The sequence below is a fragment of the Taudactylus pleione genome, unplaced genomic scaffold (assembly GCF_031769625.1).
Source record: "Taudactylus pleione unplaced genomic scaffold, aTauple2 ptg000070l, whole genome shotgun sequence".
Taxonomy (NCBI): Eukaryota; Metazoa; Chordata; class Amphibia; order Anura; family Myobatrachidae; genus Taudactylus; species Taudactylus pleione.
The window spans coordinates 9,757,501-9,773,530 of record NW_028284472.1 but is presented as its reverse complement, the minus strand read 5'-3'; the positions used below and the strand labels follow the sequence as shown (position 1 = coordinate 9,773,530).

The 16,030-nt window shown below is 38.2% G+C and overlaps 1 protein-coding gene and 1 pseudogene across 1 annotated transcript in view; one reads left to right on the top strand and one right to left on the bottom strand.

Moving 5' to 3' along the window:
• Positions 1–5,376, top strand: part of LOC148533760 (cytochrome P450 2C5-like) — a 56,531-nt gene extending 51,155 nt beyond the window's left edge. Inside the window, exons 9-10 of the mRNA XM_088467247.1 lie at positions 846–987; positions 4,439–5,376. Of these exons, the coding sequence (XP_088323373.1) occupies positions 846–987; positions 4,439–4,617 (321 nt within the window). The 3' untranslated portion in view covers positions 4,618–5,376. The remainder of the gene's footprint in view (positions 1–845; positions 988–4,438) is intronic.
• A 5,498-nt stretch (positions 5,377–10,874) lies between these two features.
• LOC148533759 (5S ribosomal RNA) lies at positions 10,875–10,993 on the bottom strand (annotated as a pseudogene).
• Between the last annotated feature and the right edge of the window lie 5,037 nt (positions 10,994–16,030).

Below are 16,030 nucleotides of genomic sequence, written 5' to 3'. Positions count from 1 at the left end.
TATGTCCTTCAACAGTAATTTCTGCATGTTTTAAATTCAGAATTAGCTTGATAAATATGCCCCTTAATCTAAACATTCTGAAAGGTGTAGTCAATTACCTATTCCAAGTTTTGATGCTGGGCAATAGAAATGCAATGCAGCAAGATGCTGATACAGTGGTGTAGTCAATTACCTGCAAGCGACAAAAGAGAAAAGGATGCATCAATTCACAAGCAATAACAGCTGTAGATATAATTAATAATGCTGGTATAATGCCAAAATTAAAATTAAAATGTAAAGTGCACTTTTGGATTTGGCACTTATGATATTCAACACACCATCCTAACTTTCCGCTACATATTCCGTCCTCCCTGTCTACCCATCTGTGTCACACCTGTTTGCCTGCCCCTCCTCTTTAGAATGTAAGCTCTTACGAGCAGGGCCCTCTACCCTCTTGTGCTTCTCCCTACATTACTTTAATCTACTTCTTACTCCCCACTAGGATACCTAACACTTGGTTGCTTATGCTCTGCTGCTTATGTGGGTGTTATAGTTGCTAAGGTAGCAATGTCTATTATCCATATCCTTGTCCTGCATTGTATTGTATTGTACTGTAAGTCACTGGTCACCTATTTGTCTATGTACTTTGTAAGGCACAGTGGAACACTTGTGGCGCCACATATATAAATGATATTATTATTATTATTATTATTATTATTATTATTAGCAATTTAGATATTCACAGGTATAGCGAAACTTGCTGAAATCCATCATGTTTCACCCATCTGCCAATATATATTTTTTGTTTTTTAACTCTGTATTTCTGTTACATAATGGGCAGGTTCTAACTGGCCATTTTTCCCTAGGGGACCTTTGTGATGCCATTTCTGACCTCTGCACTGAAAGATGGCGCCTACTTTGAAAAACCAGAAGAGTTTTACCCAGAACATTTTCTCAACACTGAAGGGCATTTTAAGAAGAATGAAGCATTCATACCATTCTCAATGGGTAAAGCACCTACTAATTCTGAATAGATTTTGTAGATAAAAAGTTAAAAAACTGACAGAGCTTGTGTCTTGGAGACCAGAGTATCTGTGAACCTTACTTGATTGATCACTGATCAGTAGTAAAGTTTGGCAAACAGAACACAGATTCATATATTGAGTGTCTTATTATCAATATAATTTGGGTGATACTAATTACAGACAGTATTTATAGATGAAACTGTAAATCATTGGCGGGGCTAGGGCTTTGGAAATAAGATTACCTGTGAATGTTACTTGATCAGTAGTACAGTTTGACAAACAGAACTTTCAGTAGGAGGAATAACAAATAGTAACCTTCCTCACTCTTAATAATAGGAGTGCTTAGATTTAGAACCATGAAGACTTTTAGTAGTCATACAGTAGGTACAAAGAGAAAATTAATTCTGTGCATTAATTTTTCCAACAAGAGTAAGTTTTAGCAGATGCAGGAAGTTTCTGCTACTGTATTCAATATATTAATATAGCTGCTGTTTATTAGTGGATATGCAGTGCTTTAATCTGAAAAATAATATAAATTCCTCTATAATAAATTCCTGTCTGGAAAACACACCCAGCTTGAGATGCTCATGGAATAAAAATTATAAATGTTACTTTATACAGTAGTCATGTCTTATGACCTATTTATCAAATCCACATTTTAATGTTGCTGTGTTTAATTTTTTTTCCCTAAAAATGAAAATTATAATTTTTTCTGGAATTTAATATTTGCGTTTACCGGTACATGGGCTACGAAAAAATCCTCTCTCGGTGAAGACCTGAAAACAGAATGCATATGCTAACACTCTACTTCGTAGTTTGCTTTACTTTGCGACATGAAACTTTCATTTGCTTGTGAGTTCAGTTAGACCCATAAATGCACTTAGCCTACATTAAGCACAATAGTTACATATCCACCTAGGTCTTCATTTTTTAGCAAGTATCAGGGGGGTGGTGGTGGCTACTAGATTAATTTGTACAGGGTCCCACAATTTCTGATGGCAGCCCTCCCTGTGGCCCCTAGCTCTTTCCTACTTTATTGTCAGATTTGTTTGCTATAGTATGTTAAAGAAAATATTCTAGTAGCTAGGTGCTACTCCTAGCTCCTAACAATTAGTGCTTTTTATTTCATATATAGATAGGTCCACAATCAAATTTGATCATATAAATTACAAATATATGAAAAAATATAATTAGTTTAAGAGAAAGTTCTAAATAAGTAGTATTGGAACTGAAGTGGATTTTGGTAAATATTCTTCTTTTACTATAGCTGATAAGTTTTAGCCCAAAACCAAATCTTTTAATAGAATATCCCAAGGGTGCCTCCATATTGTTTCAGTTTTTCTATTGTGATTTTACCTTGTGATAAAAGAATAAGTTGAATTAGGTTTGATCAAATCACTTTTTGGTTCTAAGTTATTCAAATTTATAAAGCCTTTTACATTCACAAACATTCTCTGTACTCAACTATTCATTTCTTAATTAAATTAATTATAGTGGTACCCTTTAGAATATAAGCTCTCGCAAGCAGAGCCTTCTCTACTTGTCTTTAACTTTCTAATTTGGTTACCTTTGTACTAATCCAATTTTGCTCTAAACACTTGTGGCATCATATGAATAAATAGTATTTTAATAATAACAATAATAATAATAAAAATAATAATAATAATAATAATAATAAATTAATTTCTCTTCTAATAAACTTATTATTATTGTTGTTCAAATGTCACTTGTGCACTACAATTTCAATGCAAATTTATAAATTGTGAATGAATTAGAAAGGGGTGCTTTCAGCTCTTCTCCAGCCAGGAGCTTCGTGATGTATGTACATCATTGTACCAAAAATAAAATATATAGTGTAAACTGTGTGTAACAAGTGGTGATGAATAAACAACAAATGTATTGTATGCTCACTAAGTCATAAATGTAATCACACCTTGTTGCCCAACAGTGGTTTTAGGAATCAACAAAGTGCTCTGATGCTACTGGTGTGGCTATACAGTATGTCACTCTTTAAATTACTCAGAAAATAGACTCATGTCTACTGTTATATCAGATGGACCCAACAAGCTTCATTTCTTTTGGTTGGTACTGTCCCTTTCTAGGTAGATTCCAAGCATTGGACATTTAGTTTTATTGGAGTGTGATTCAATTAGATGCAAATTGCGATTAGCGAGTTTGTTTCTTGAAACTCACATACTTTGCATCGATGCACGCTCCCGAGAATTCTTCAGTACAATAAAAAATGCCAATTCGCACTACTCGCAGCAGAGTGGTGCGAATTGACTGCCAAATGATATTTGAGAAAAGTGCATGAAAAAGTGGGGAAACCATCTTGTACCCCCCAAAATGGATAATTTTGTTAGCAGGACCTTAATAAAGGCTGTTTGTAGGCACTAGGAAGGTACTGTAGATTTTTAACTTGTGCCAAATGGCTGAATTGTGATTTTTTTTAATTGCAAATCAATTAAACAAAACCGGCTTAAAAAAAGAAAAAAAGGTGATTTTGGGGTACTTTGTGGGCACTTTGAAAAAGTTTTAAAAAATGATAAAAGAAAACAATTATTTTTCAATTAAAAAATATTAGAATTAAATTTCAGGTGCCTAAACTAATGAAAAAGTAAATTTTGGGGTAATTTGAGGGCAATTTTTTTAAATCAGAAAAATGTCATGTAAATATTGGACTAATTAAGCTAATTTGAAACTTCCAATTGCCTAATTATTCATTAGGGGGTGTCCAAGGGGTTCAGCATAGTGTCCTTAAAATAAAGATTTTCCTTTCCATCTCTCACCCTCAGGGAGGTGTGAGTGAAAAAATGTGAATTCACACTGAGTGGTTAAGTTCAAGTTGCTAATTGGATTGCAAAATAAATATGCTATGCGAATTGAAGAGAAAATAGAAATTCACACCTAATTGGATTGACCCCACGATCTGTTCTAAAAACCAGTTACATTTGCTTGATCAGATTTCAAAATAAAAATGTTATACCTTCAAAAACTGACAAATGAGGTACAATATTTTCATATGCCACTGGGATTTAAAGGTGCACAAAACAATTGAGAATGGTATGGACTTAATTAAAAAAAAAAATTATGTGACTTATAATACTCAGCAACAATACTTTTAAAATATCTTGGCATAAATGAGTTGTTGGTGGTGTTATTTTTAGTAGTATTATTACATGTAAACAAAACACTTGGAACTATTTTTAACAATGTTTTAACTTTCACTAACATTTTTAATAGTTCATTTTATATTGCTATTATCTTTATAAGTGAAATCATTAATAAAAAGATGGATATGTTTCTGTTAGTAAGACTTCATACAGATTAGCAGAAAATAAACTAACTGATTGTTAAAGTGATGAATGCTCATTGTCTTAAAAGTATTGTAGCATTTATCTGCTATTGATGTTTCTTAATTTTGTTTGTCCCAGGTAAAAGGAGCTGTGCTGGGGAAAACCTGGCTAAAATGGAGCTGTTTCTGTTCTTCACAACACTACTTCAGAACTTCACATTCCAGGTTCCTCCCGGAGCTGTACTGGACCTCACATCTGCAAAGGGTTTAACTAATGCTCCACAGCCTTATAAAATGTGTGCTATAGCTCGCAGCTAGAACATCATGTTTTTATACAAGCTAATTTGAAATTTTTTTTTAATTGTTTAGACTTACAGCATTGAAAAAATCATAAATAAAAATATCATATGTTAACTTTTTAGAAGTTATATAATAGTTATTCAACTTTTCCATAAATTAGTCATGTAACTATTGATAATTACTTTGGAATCAGTGCTTTTGCCACTGATGCATATAGATTTATTGTTATGGTCAATAACTGGTACTAAGCATTTCACCCTCTTTCAGCCATGATATTTAGAATGGGTATTTACATGTGTGTACTGTATATGTGAAGTTTAATGTGAGAGGACAAATGAACCTAGAAAAGATGAGTCACAGTCTCCAAGTGCCAATTCTCTGTAGAATCTGAACCTTTCCGTAATTTGATTGATTTGATTTTTTGACAAACAAGAAAGTAACTAATACCCCTTTTACACCGGAGCTCAAACCCGGGTTATTGCAGGGTTAACCCAGGCAGCTCCTTGGTGTAAAAGGGGTCAGGGTTGGATCGCCGGGTAGAGTGACCCGGCAATCCAACCCAGGTAAATAGCAGGGTTTAACATGGGCGTAGCCCGTGAAACCCTGCTGTGTGTACGGCGCACTCCAGGTCTTGATGACCTGCAGTGCGCCGCAAGCTGGCTGATTGGTCCGGCTTCAGTGGAGCTTGGAGATGACGTCATATCCAAGCATCCACTTTCACGCTGGAAAAGCCGGGTCTATGCAGACCCGACTGCGGTGTGAGCGGCGCCGACTCGGGAATATCCCGAGTCGGCACGGCTAAATTCCGGGTCTGATCCGGATAGGAACCCTGTTCCAACTCTTGGTCAGACCCGGAATTTTGGTGGAAAAGGGGTATAAATTGTATCCACTGTGCTGATAACATTGCATTTGTTGATTGTAAGTAGACAGAAAACATTTCATTTATAGGTGATAGTAAAAGATTCGTCATCACTTTTGAATTCATATCCAAGTGCTTTGTGTTATTTTTTGCATGTTTTATTGCATAATATACATAATTATGCTAAATATATTTTTTGCTCAAATCTGAGCCCAGAGTCTATATTCTTTCAACCTTTTGTTTAATTCATGGGCATTAAAGTCTCTGCTTCATTTATTTCCTTAGATAAGCTAATAGTGAATTAGATCTGTGCCACACTGGTGATTTTCTCAAATTGTGTTAAACATAGCAATTTATGAGCCATATATTATACAATATAAAAACATATTTATTTGTTAGACAGTTACACAAGTATATAAAACAAAGGCGCTTTACATCAAACAAATAATCTAGGCTGCTGATTCTTTCTTTCACTTGTGTTCTCAGTTCATATCCATAAGAAAATCGAAAATAAAGATACAGTATATAGTGTAATATGTTTTTAAAAGAGCAGTTTTGCATAAACTCCACCCATGGTGTAGAAATCCTGTAAGATGTGGATATTCACAGATGGACAGGTAATGGTTTCCACCACCTTATAGGACAAGAGACGAGTAGCGTACCTTACTCATAATAATGTGGATATGGCAGTGAATTTTGTGAGTGAGGTACGCCCATTTATCTGTGTTGTCCAGATCTATCTTATTATCTTCCTAAAGGATTGCAAAGATACCTGTATGTACTTCTGTACAGCAAACATTATAGCATTATTCTCTACCAAATAAACATCATAAAAGATACAGTGGAGTAACATATAAACAGCGGCCTCTCATGGGACCTCAGGAACCACAACAAGGATGAAATCGAGACAAATCTTAGCAGATTCTATCTAATCTCAGTTTTATGGAAGGCGCCAAGGTGCTGCTTGAGTGTGGTGTAAAGCATTACAGTAGAGGGGTAAACCCAATCCACCCTCTTTTTCTGGTTTATAGAGCACTCTTAAGGGGCCAATCCAATAGCAGATAAATTGAACGACTTATCTGCTAATGGATAGGCCCTGAACAATGACAGATGCGCACTCCCGTGGCCGATAAATTGTGTCTTTCGTCTCTCCGACATGTTGGTCAATTATCACCTATCGCTGCCAGATATTAGAAATATCTGGCTGTTTATAAGCGGTAAACGACGAACGATATTTTTAATGAAGATTCATAGAAACATAAAAAAAATCCACTCCCTGAATGATGTCATGCAATATCATTCATCGTTTGTAAAAATCTGTCATGTATATGACAGATATCTGTCACCGCAGCCCCAGGAATTTCAAGGGATAATCTTTTGTCTTTCATCGTTAGAGAAAGATCTGCTAATGGATAGGCCGCTTTATTTTGATTCTGGAACATCTGGAAGACCATAATGATGTTGTGAAAATTTACAATCCAGAAAGTTGAGAGTTTTAAGGGGAGTCCTGACATGGAGAGCTAGAAAACATATAATGGTCTAAGGAGAGCATTCATTTTTATTGCATTAGCTCTGCCTAATCAAGGAATTACTTGCACCTGCGATGGTGAGGAAGAGATTAGTATAAATGGAATATGTTCAGTATCCCGGCAGAGGGGGTGCCGGCACTCAGAATACTGGTGCTGTAATCCTGACACCTGTCAGAATCCTGGCGCAGGCATCCCGAAGGTAAGTAGCGGGGTTGGGGGGAGGGTTAGGGTTAGGCACAAGGGAGGGAAGGTTAGGTTTAGGTTGTGGGGAAGGGGAGGTTAGAGTTAGGTACTAGGGGGAGGTTAGGTTCAGGCACTGGGGAGGAGGGGGGTTAGGGTCAGGCTAGGGGGAGAATTAGGATACCTCCCGGCAAATATCAGTATCATTTATTTATTTATTTATTTACAGTTTCTTATATAACGCAGCATATTCCGTTGCGCTTTACAATTGTCAACATTGATAGAACAAAACTGGGTAATAACAGACAGATAAATAGGTAGGAAGGCCCTGCTCGCAAGCTTACAATCATAATGAACACCAAACACAGGGGTCTATTAGTAAGCCTTGTATAGAGATAAAGTGGACAGAGATAAAGTACCAGCCAACCAGCTCCTGTCATTTTTCAAACACAGCCTGTGACATGGCAGTTAGGATCTGATTGGCTGGTACTTTACCTTTGTTCACTTTATTTCCAGCCTAAGCTTAGTAAATAGACTCCTTAGATTTTAAAAAGGTTAGGGAGGGAATTATAGGATTAGTGAGAGTCAATAAAATATCATCAGTTTATAGTATAATAAGATTTTATATTCTGAGCGGCTCAATCAGACACCTGAAATTTTAGGGTTAATCTTATCTTGGCAGCAAGTGGTTCTATCATAAGGACAGATATTAAAGGTGACAAGGGGCTGCCTGGTGCCATGGTCTATTAAGAAAGGGGAGTTGGTTATGGCATTAGCCAGTATTGAAGATGTCGAGTTAACATAGAGGGATACTATTCCTAGTCTCGATAAATCAAGGAGGCAAACAATTAGCAAGGATCATAGCAAATAACTTTAGATCTGAATTTAAAAGGGGAATCAGGGCAATATCTTCCACATTCTGAGGGATTCTTTCCTGGATTAGGAATAACTACAATTTCCACCATGGTGGTGGAGCAATTAAGAGAAGTACCCATTAGAACTGCATTAAAGTGGTCTCTAAATACTGGGGCTACTGTAGGTGTTTTTGTAATTTTGCTTTTATAAACAGTTGATGGTCCATCTGGGTCAGGAGCAGAAGCAGTCTTAAGAGATTTGATGGTATTAGGGATTTCCACAAAGGGAATTTTTTTATTTATGCCCTCTGTGCAGTAGTGTAGTACAGAAAGTGGGCAGAAGGCCAATGAGTTATTAATTCTAGAAGAAAGTGAAGGGCTAGAGGCATTATGAGGGATGTTCTATAGTATTTCATAAAGTTCACTTGATCTTTGCACAACTCGAACAGGCTCATACAATAAGCAATGTTGGGAGTCCCTAATGGCATATGAGTCTGATATAGCTTGGATGGCAAGGATGAATTTAGCAAGCAATGGGGCAATGTTGTGTCTCTGCACCCATGCGTATGCGTCTCAATGCGCATGTGCACAAATCAGTCCATGCTATCAGGTATGGGATCGCACGGCATACGCAGTGAGCACGGAGACCCCTCCGATGTTGATTGACAGGAAGTGCCATTTGTGGGTGGTAACAGGGGGTGGTCGGGCAAATGCAGGCGTGTCTGTGCATCTGAACGCCATTACAGGGGCATGTATAATTAAGGCTGTGCGATTGCATACGTAGCCAGAGGACTAGATTACGGCAGGAAGTTTAGCAGCTTGTACGGCAGGGTCGGGTCAACCACAACTGTGCGTATGGTTCCGATGTTACCGATGTTTTTGATGGCTTGCAGATGCCTGTCATGGGAAGTGGGCATCTTTATACAGTGGTGGGTGTCTAGGTATAGTGCTGCGATTGCTGTGTGAATGCATTCATTTGCATATTTTTGCATCAACCGAGTACGTGCAAAAGCGGCCATGTGATCCAAGCTGAATTGGGCCCAATGTCCATTAACGATGTTTGCGAGAATGCAGATTAGCAGCTAAAAATAATTTTGCCTTGTCACCTTTATCATAGTAACACTGCATCTGCAACGCAGAGTTCTGTCAGCTGTGGAAGTGAGAAATTGATTTAATTGAGCTCTAAGTGAAATTAATTTAATATATGTAGAGCACTTAGGAAAGTGTTGATATTTTAGGAAAAGCCCTCCAATCTAGGATTCCAAAACCAATATGGCTTGATGCTTCTCACATTTCTGGGCATTAGCCATGGAATAGAGTCTATACATAGACACATTGTATGCTTCCCACAGTACCTCAGAAGACATCTCGATGGACTGATCAAATGAGAAGAATTCCTCCAGACTCTTTTTCCAACTCCACAACACAACCCTTTTCCAGTAACAGTGAGATTTCAACTCACCACTGTGGGGGAAGACAAAAACATTCCTGGTGAGAGAATTCATGTAGTAGCCAGTTGGTGATCCATCCACGATACAAGGGGGAATCAAAGCCCTAGTACAAGGAGATTAAAAAGGAACAAATCTCTCCTTGAGAAGGAGATTGAGACACTCTGGGAGTTCCAAACCCCCTCATAGCTCGGCATTCTAATATGAGTTCTTGGTTTCCCAACAAATAATATCCTTGCGCTGGATTTATATTTGTTTTACTCCACCTGAAAAGCTGCAAGTCCAACTTGCCAGTAACCATCTGGCCCAATTAAACCACACACTAGAAAAAAATCAGGAATAGGAATGCGCTGTCAGTGAGTCTATGAATTACATTAATAGTATTGCTTGACTGAAAATTATATACAGTATATTGACCAAGGCTTTTCTCAATAAATTTCTATTTATTATTTTTGTTGATAAACATGTACCACATAAACAACACATACAGTATATAAAACAATAAAATGCAATACATGCAAAATAGTAATTGTAGCTTGTATTTCTGCCGCTTGTGACCCTCAAGTACTTGTATACAAAGGAATCTTTAAATAGTGAAGATAATAAGGCAACAATCTTGAAAGTTCAAGAGAAATAGTCGCTAATTCACTCACTAGCACCGTATATACTGAATGTTTAAGTGCTCTTACCCTTCTGCATGATATATGTATCCAAAGGTATAGTCCTTTTTGTAATGGTGCAAATAACCTTGTTTAGCCTGCGGTTTCCTCACTGCTCCAAGGCCCGTATCTGCAGGTAATGCATTGCACTGCTGTAATATTGTGCTCCGGCACTTCTGGGGGACCTCAGCGTAGCTGTATAAAGCAGCAGCTCCTAACACCGGGTGCTCCTCTCTGTGCCTCTTTACCTTGGTCTGAGTGATAAACCTTTGGTTTGGATATTCTAAGAGCATATAGCGGCTTTGCAGAAGTCTCGAGCAGTCACAAGCAGTAATAAACCCTTTTACGTCAACATGTTTCGCTCTGTGATGGGAGCTTGTTCAAGACAAGGGTATGCTGTTCAGAAATCTCCTGATATGTGGAGTTACTTTTGTTTAATTATCCAAATCAGTGTTCATTAATTAATCTAATGATTGTTTAAATTTGTGTGTTTCTTTCACTTGCAATTTACTGTTTACTCAGTATCACCCTAAATTTAAAAAAAAAAATATATATATATATATATATTTATATATATATATATAAAAGAGAGAAGCCTTGTCTACATAGCTCAATTATAGCTTTAGTATCCTTCATAATTATATAAATATATATAAAAAGAATAAAATTACACATAATAAAAACATTCATAAGAGCAATACATATATCTATATTTAAACCGAAGATTTTTTATTTTACATTTTTATTACCTACAGCACCTGGTATTCCCAGGTAGTCAGCCATCCAAGTACTAACCAGGTCCAACACTGCACAGCTTCCAATATCAGACGAGTTTGGGCATGTCCAGTGTGGTATGGCTATAGTTGTTTCTCACGATATGGTCTCATATGGATATATACAATTCATAAAAAGTATATCTAAAGATATATTATATCGTTTTATTCAATGGACCATCTAATATCTAGATATTTATTGTTAGAGAAATATCTACCATTTATTTAATGTAAAAAATCTTTATGTAGACTTTAGTGATCTGGTTAGTGCATGGTCACTAAATGGCATTGTCATACAAATTCAGTTTTACATAGTCAGATTCAGAGAATCTTCTAATATATGTTCAGACATAATCTACCTATGTCTTTATGTACACATCCGTTTTGAGTATGTATATTATATGTATTTTTTAGATATACTCCTGAAGAAGTCTCTGATTGAGACAAAATGCATAGGGTTTTAAAGCGGAAGGTGGACACTGTATTGGAGCATTCCCTTCACTGGAAGGTGTAGGAAACTTCCCCAATAAAGTGGATGGTTACATTCTCATTGAAAATCGTGTAAGAAACACTGTCTATCTGAAATACTGTTATCTTTTAATACAGAAATATTTTTATAAATAAATATTTTACATTTATTAATGTTGGCCTTGGGCCTAATTCTTGGGTGTCTTTTGGTATGAGGGTATCTTTTTTAGAGCCTCGAGGAGGATTTAATACAAGCTCAATTGTATTCTATGGACTAACCTGGCCAATATTGAAAACAAGCAGGAACACGTCCGATACTGCCTTTTCAAAAGAAGGAAACCAGAACCTATAAGCCTCTGAACAGACTATTTTTTTGCAAAATAAATATAAGTACACAGTTTGACTTACAAAATGTGGCTGGATTGAAGCGCCCCAATAGTAAATTTTTCATTTCCTAGACTAGTCCTACTAACAAAGGATTCACTAAAGGGAGCTGCTGTATGTGTGTAAATATATATATATATATATATATATATATATATATGTATGTGTGTAAATATATATATATATATATATATAGCCTGTCTAAAAAGTTAGGCGAATAGTTTGATGCTGTTTGACGCATACTGCTCAGGACACTCTGTTGAAATTAATGCAATAGCAGTGCAGTGGCGGCCTCGGGCAAACCCCGATTGGTGGCATGTCCAGACATGTCCATGCATGTCAGCTCACATGAGCGACCTTGTTGCAAGTGTTGCATATAGACATATCAGACCATTCACCAAACTTTTTAGACATACCTCATATATATGTATGTGTATATAATGTATATATATATATATATATATATGGATTAATATGGTAATAATTTTCTTTCTATTTATTTGTTATATTCAGCTGATCAGCAATTTATTTAATTCATATTTATTTTTAGTCATCATATGTGTCCCCTGGTAGGCACTATAGAAAGATGGTGCTGACTAATTCAGTTTTTAAAACAGTGATAGCTTGTTAGTGTCAATTATTCATGTGTAATGTTTTGATTCTGATATGACTTATAGAGAGGAAAAAAATCTTAATGTGTGGTTGTTATATACAGCGCTATGATGGGTTTTATCCTGGCATACGTATAAAAGGATGACTGGTTCCAAACTTAACCACACCCACGTGTGGTTTACTGATGGCAGATGCAGTGATGTCATATGCTGGTCCTGGTGCCTGTGAACACTACTGTGACACCCCACAATCAGAAATGTAGTAACATTCTAGTACACACGTACCTTTCTGGACTGAGGTGGGACCTTCTCTTTAGCTCTAACTTTGGGCCTGATTCAGACCCACTCGCGAGCGGCTGTCCGCTCGCAAGTGGGTCGATGTTCTGCACTGAGCATGCGCACGACGGAGGGAGCTCCGTCTTGCGCATGCGCCAGATGCGACGAGCGAAGGACTTTCCTTCGCTCATTGTGTCTGATCAAAGGGGGCGTGCTGTCGATGTTGATTGACAGCACGCCCCCTTTGGTGGGTGTGCTGGGGGCATGCCTCCCTGACGGGGACGTTCCTAAGGGAACGCCTACCGTCAGAAGCCGGCCCACTGACATCACTAGTGATGTCAGTGGGAGTGATTTTGGCTCTGATAGAGCCAAAATCACTCCGGGCCTTGCGGTTGAAGACCTCAACCGCAGGCTCCGGCTCGCGGTTTCAATGGTCGCGATGGTCAAGACCATCGCGGCCATCAAACTGCACGCTCGTATAGGCTGTGGGTGGTGACCCACAGCTATACGAGCTTCCCGGAGGACGCTCCATAGTTATGGAGGACGGCCCTCATTCAGAGCGTGCGCTCTGCTCAGAGCGTACGGCTCTGAATGAGGGCCTTTGTTTTGATACTTCAACAGATAGGTGAGGATGATTCTATTCCAACCACAATCAAACAAGTGTTATAGGAAAAGTTGGTTTTATTTAACTGGAAAAGAGTCACTCAGGCAAGTCACCGATGAAACAATTGTTTACAGAAGAGTTTTCTCCAACATGTCAACTTAGGTTATAAACATTAATAGTAATACATCTTCACAATATATATTTGTCTATTTTCTTTTCTATCAACAATTACCTTATACAATTATTACATATTTTAACCTGCCTTAATAATTAGTGTAAACTTTCAGTTCCAACTACAGTACTGTATCTTAGATTGCATAAGTATACTGTATATTCTGGAATATTATAAAAGGGTTATTGAGTTAAACTCAGTTCTCCCTATTTCCTGTTTCAATAAACAGGACAGGCCATCGTTGGTGCACTTTTCTTAGGTTACTTAAAAGCCCAGAAATTTGTCATAACACATCCGAGCGTTTGGCGACAAAAGTTTCATTAAAGTTTAAAATCTGTTTGAGATGTTTCCCCTTTAAATATTGCTGCATCTTTAAAACTGTCATCCTGTTTTCTATGCCAGCTTAAAGGTCCATGGTCAGTTACGGTTTTCTGGAGAAACTACAGCATGTACAAGGATGTACAGGGGATATTGGGTCATTGGGATATTTAAATCAAGTCTTTGTTATCTTTGTCTGCCTTTGTGTCTTGAGTTACCTTTAATAAGATTGCATTCAGAATAGTGCTAACTATATAGTTATCTGTATAAGTACAGTATATCAGCATTTTTCCTTTCTCCTGTTCACGCACTTTATAGTGGCTTGGCAACTAGGCTTACAGTCTATTACTGCTATCTCTCGCTTGGTAATTGCTACTAATGTGCAAGTTTAATATTGAAGCTTTTAATTAGATTCTCTCTCTGAGTTGATTAGAGACAAACACTTCTTACTTGGGTATAGTGAGGCGCAGGCTGTGTGTGAGGCTGTGATAAGTAAGAGATACCTCTGTCTGCAGTCCTCAGCACATACACTGCTCTACAATGAGTCCCTTTAGGCTGCACCACAGTGACAACCTGAATATGTTGCTTCAATCCCCTCACAGGGTAGGAGCAAATCTGTTCCCCGCAAAGATGACATGGGGGAGTCACTTTCACCAAGTCTGCCTCAATCACTGCCCAAAATGACTGGCTAGTCCTAGAGGTGTGTGGGCTAGACCCCTCACACCTTCCTCTCTGCTCTCCAGAGTGGCCGTCCTCAGTGCCTCCTCACAGCTCTGCCCTCCTGGACAGTTACCTCAGCTCTGCCCTGACCACCTGCTACTGGCTTACCACTGTCACTTGTGATACACTGGTCATGTGACCTGCTCCTGACCTCTTGAGAAGCTGCAGAGGCTGCTGGGAATTGTAGGGGTAACACACAGGAGGAGTGATAGTTCACTGTTAATGGACATTTATATAACATAAAATACTTTGCAATATATATATATATATATATATATATATATATGAATAGGCAAATGCACAACCAGTCAATCCATCAGCATAGAATGGTATTGCTATCCATATGTCCAAAGAATAAGAGGGCACTACTCCGTTTTCCAAAATGCAAAAAAAATACTTTATATTCAATTTTCGTCACCACTCAGACACTTTACTGTCCAAATATGAAAAAGTGAGTTCAAATACCAGTATTCATCATAGTCATCCAAATATACTTCTATTAATGTTGTCTGTCTGTCGACAACTGTCCTTTTCACTGGCTGTTCTAGACTTAACTATTGAACAACTTTGAATCCATTTTCCACGTCACTAGGATAGACAATCCCATCAGGGCTATATCACACCAATATCCAAGCCAAGTGTTCCATTAAGTGTGTGCAGTCATCCCATTCCAGTAAACCGTCCTTAAAATAGCCATCCTAAGTATCAATTAATGGTTGCTTAGACCATACTTACCAATCTACTCCCACTACTCCAGCGTGCGTTCCAACAAATGCTCCACGAGCGCCATCTCACAGGCCCCAGATACTTCTGGCCACAGGTTTATAGGCGTGCATTTCAGCTGTGAACCATGCATGTCACCAGGCAACCTCTCACAAGCCTGTGTGTCACCAGGCATCCTCTCATCTCGCGAGCACTACCATCCTCCGATGATGCATTTTGCAGGGGCTAAGACACCATCCCGACTGCGCACTCACCAAGCCACCCTTTGTCTCGCATAAACTGCCATCCTTCAATGATGCATCTCACGAGACTTGGGTACCATCTGGTCTCAGCGCTCCTACTAAGGAATTAAGCTGCAATCCTGCCAACATCACTGTAATGATCTTTGATAAAGTTTCATGGAATAGAAGTGAAACGCATTAGAGGAATACTGCACATTGCCAAAACCTGTTTTTCATACTGCCGGACATTGGCACTTTTCTTCTGGGAATCAGGAGCAATTGGGTTTTTATTTATCCATACATCTGCGTGACTTGGTCTGCCACGGAGGAAGGTAAAGAGAGAGAGGCGTTCAAACACCAGCCTCAGAATATCTCCTTCTCCACACAACACCTACACACCCATCCCTGCCCTGTTTTGGGGTTCACTCCACCATGGCACCTGCTATCTAAATTATGGAGCAAAGAGCTGGAGGTCATCAGCACAGTGGGCTACCTGGATAGACGTGGACTTTAGCCGTGTTATACGGAGCTAAGTAAGTGCTTGTGTAAGACTTGGATTTCATTACATCAGCAGCTCTTACCTTTATGTGGAGACCTAATCAAGGCTTCAGTCCTTACAAGTGTTAATAGTG